The sequence below is a fragment of the Laetiporus sulphureus genome, assembly GCF_001632365.1.
Source record: "Laetiporus sulphureus 93-53 unplaced genomic scaffold LAESUscaffold_107, whole genome shotgun sequence".
Lineage (NCBI taxonomy): Eukaryota > Fungi > Basidiomycota > Agaricomycetes > Polyporales > Laetiporaceae > Laetiporus > Laetiporus sulphureus.
In genome coordinates, this window is record NW_024468616.1 from 6,222 (window position 1) to 7,084 (window position 863).

At 62.7% G+C, this 863-nt stretch overlaps 1 protein-coding gene across 1 annotated transcript; it reads right to left on the bottom strand.

Annotated features, from left to right (window-relative positions):
• Nucleotides 1-389: 389 nt before the first annotated feature.
• On the bottom strand, nt 390-662 carry LAESUDRAFT_765154 (uncharacterized protein; the record flags this gene model as incomplete). Its single annotated transcript, XM_040913590.1, has 2 exons — nt 390-595; nt 653-662. The coding sequence occupies 2 exons, from the start codon at nt 660-662 to the stop codon at nt 390-392; spliced, it is 216 nt and encodes a 71-aa protein (XP_040757590.1).
• Nucleotides 663-863: the final 201 nt, after the last annotated feature.

Consider the following 863-nt stretch of genomic DNA (forward strand, 5'->3'; position numbering starts at 1 on the left):
GGTGGTCGAGTGAGAAGGAGGGGGAGGCTCTGGTAACGCTGACTACATGCGCCGTGCTGTGACGCGCGATACAAATAGACTGGTACTCACCTGCGGCGTCCCTCCAACCAACTCGCCCTCCTCTTGCGTCGCCGCCGACGCATCGTCATATCTCGTATGTATCCGCGCGTTCGTGAGTCGTGGTGAAGGGACGAAGGCGTAGGCGGCAGATGGGGCAGGCCTGAGCGAAATCTGGGCTCGTGCGTAGGTCTTCCAAGCCTGCAGGGATTGCTGGGGTGGTCGAACGAGAGAGGGGGGGAGAAGTCTGGAAGGTGAGTGCATGCGCCCTAAGGCGACGCGCGACAGGCCGACTGGGACTCACCTGTGGCATCCCACCCACAAAGTCCATCTTATCTGCCCTCCTCCTGCAGTGTCGCCGCTGCCGTGTCGCCATCTCTTGCATGCGTCCGTGCGCTCGTGAGCCGTGCTGATCGGGTGAGGGCATGAGCAGCGGATAGGGCAGGCCTGCGCGATCGGCTCATCGTGTAGGGCGTGAGGAAGGCAGTGCGAGGAATGAAAAACGCGGGGTTCGCACGCACGAGCGAGCGGCTAGTCGCTGTGTAAGGCGACAAGAGAGGGGTGATTTGAGAAGCGCGGGCGCACGATGCCTCACGTGGGCTCATGCGAGAGTCATCGAGTCGGCAGAGCACGTGAGGGCGGTCGAACGAGGGCGGAGGTGTCTAGAAGGTCAATATATGTGCCCTCGGGTGACGCGCAATACCGGGCGACTCATCTGGGGCACCCGTCCAATGCCATCCAAGCTAACCGTCCCTCCTCCTATAGTGCCGCCGCCCGGTCGCCATCTGTTGTAAGCGTCCGCGCGC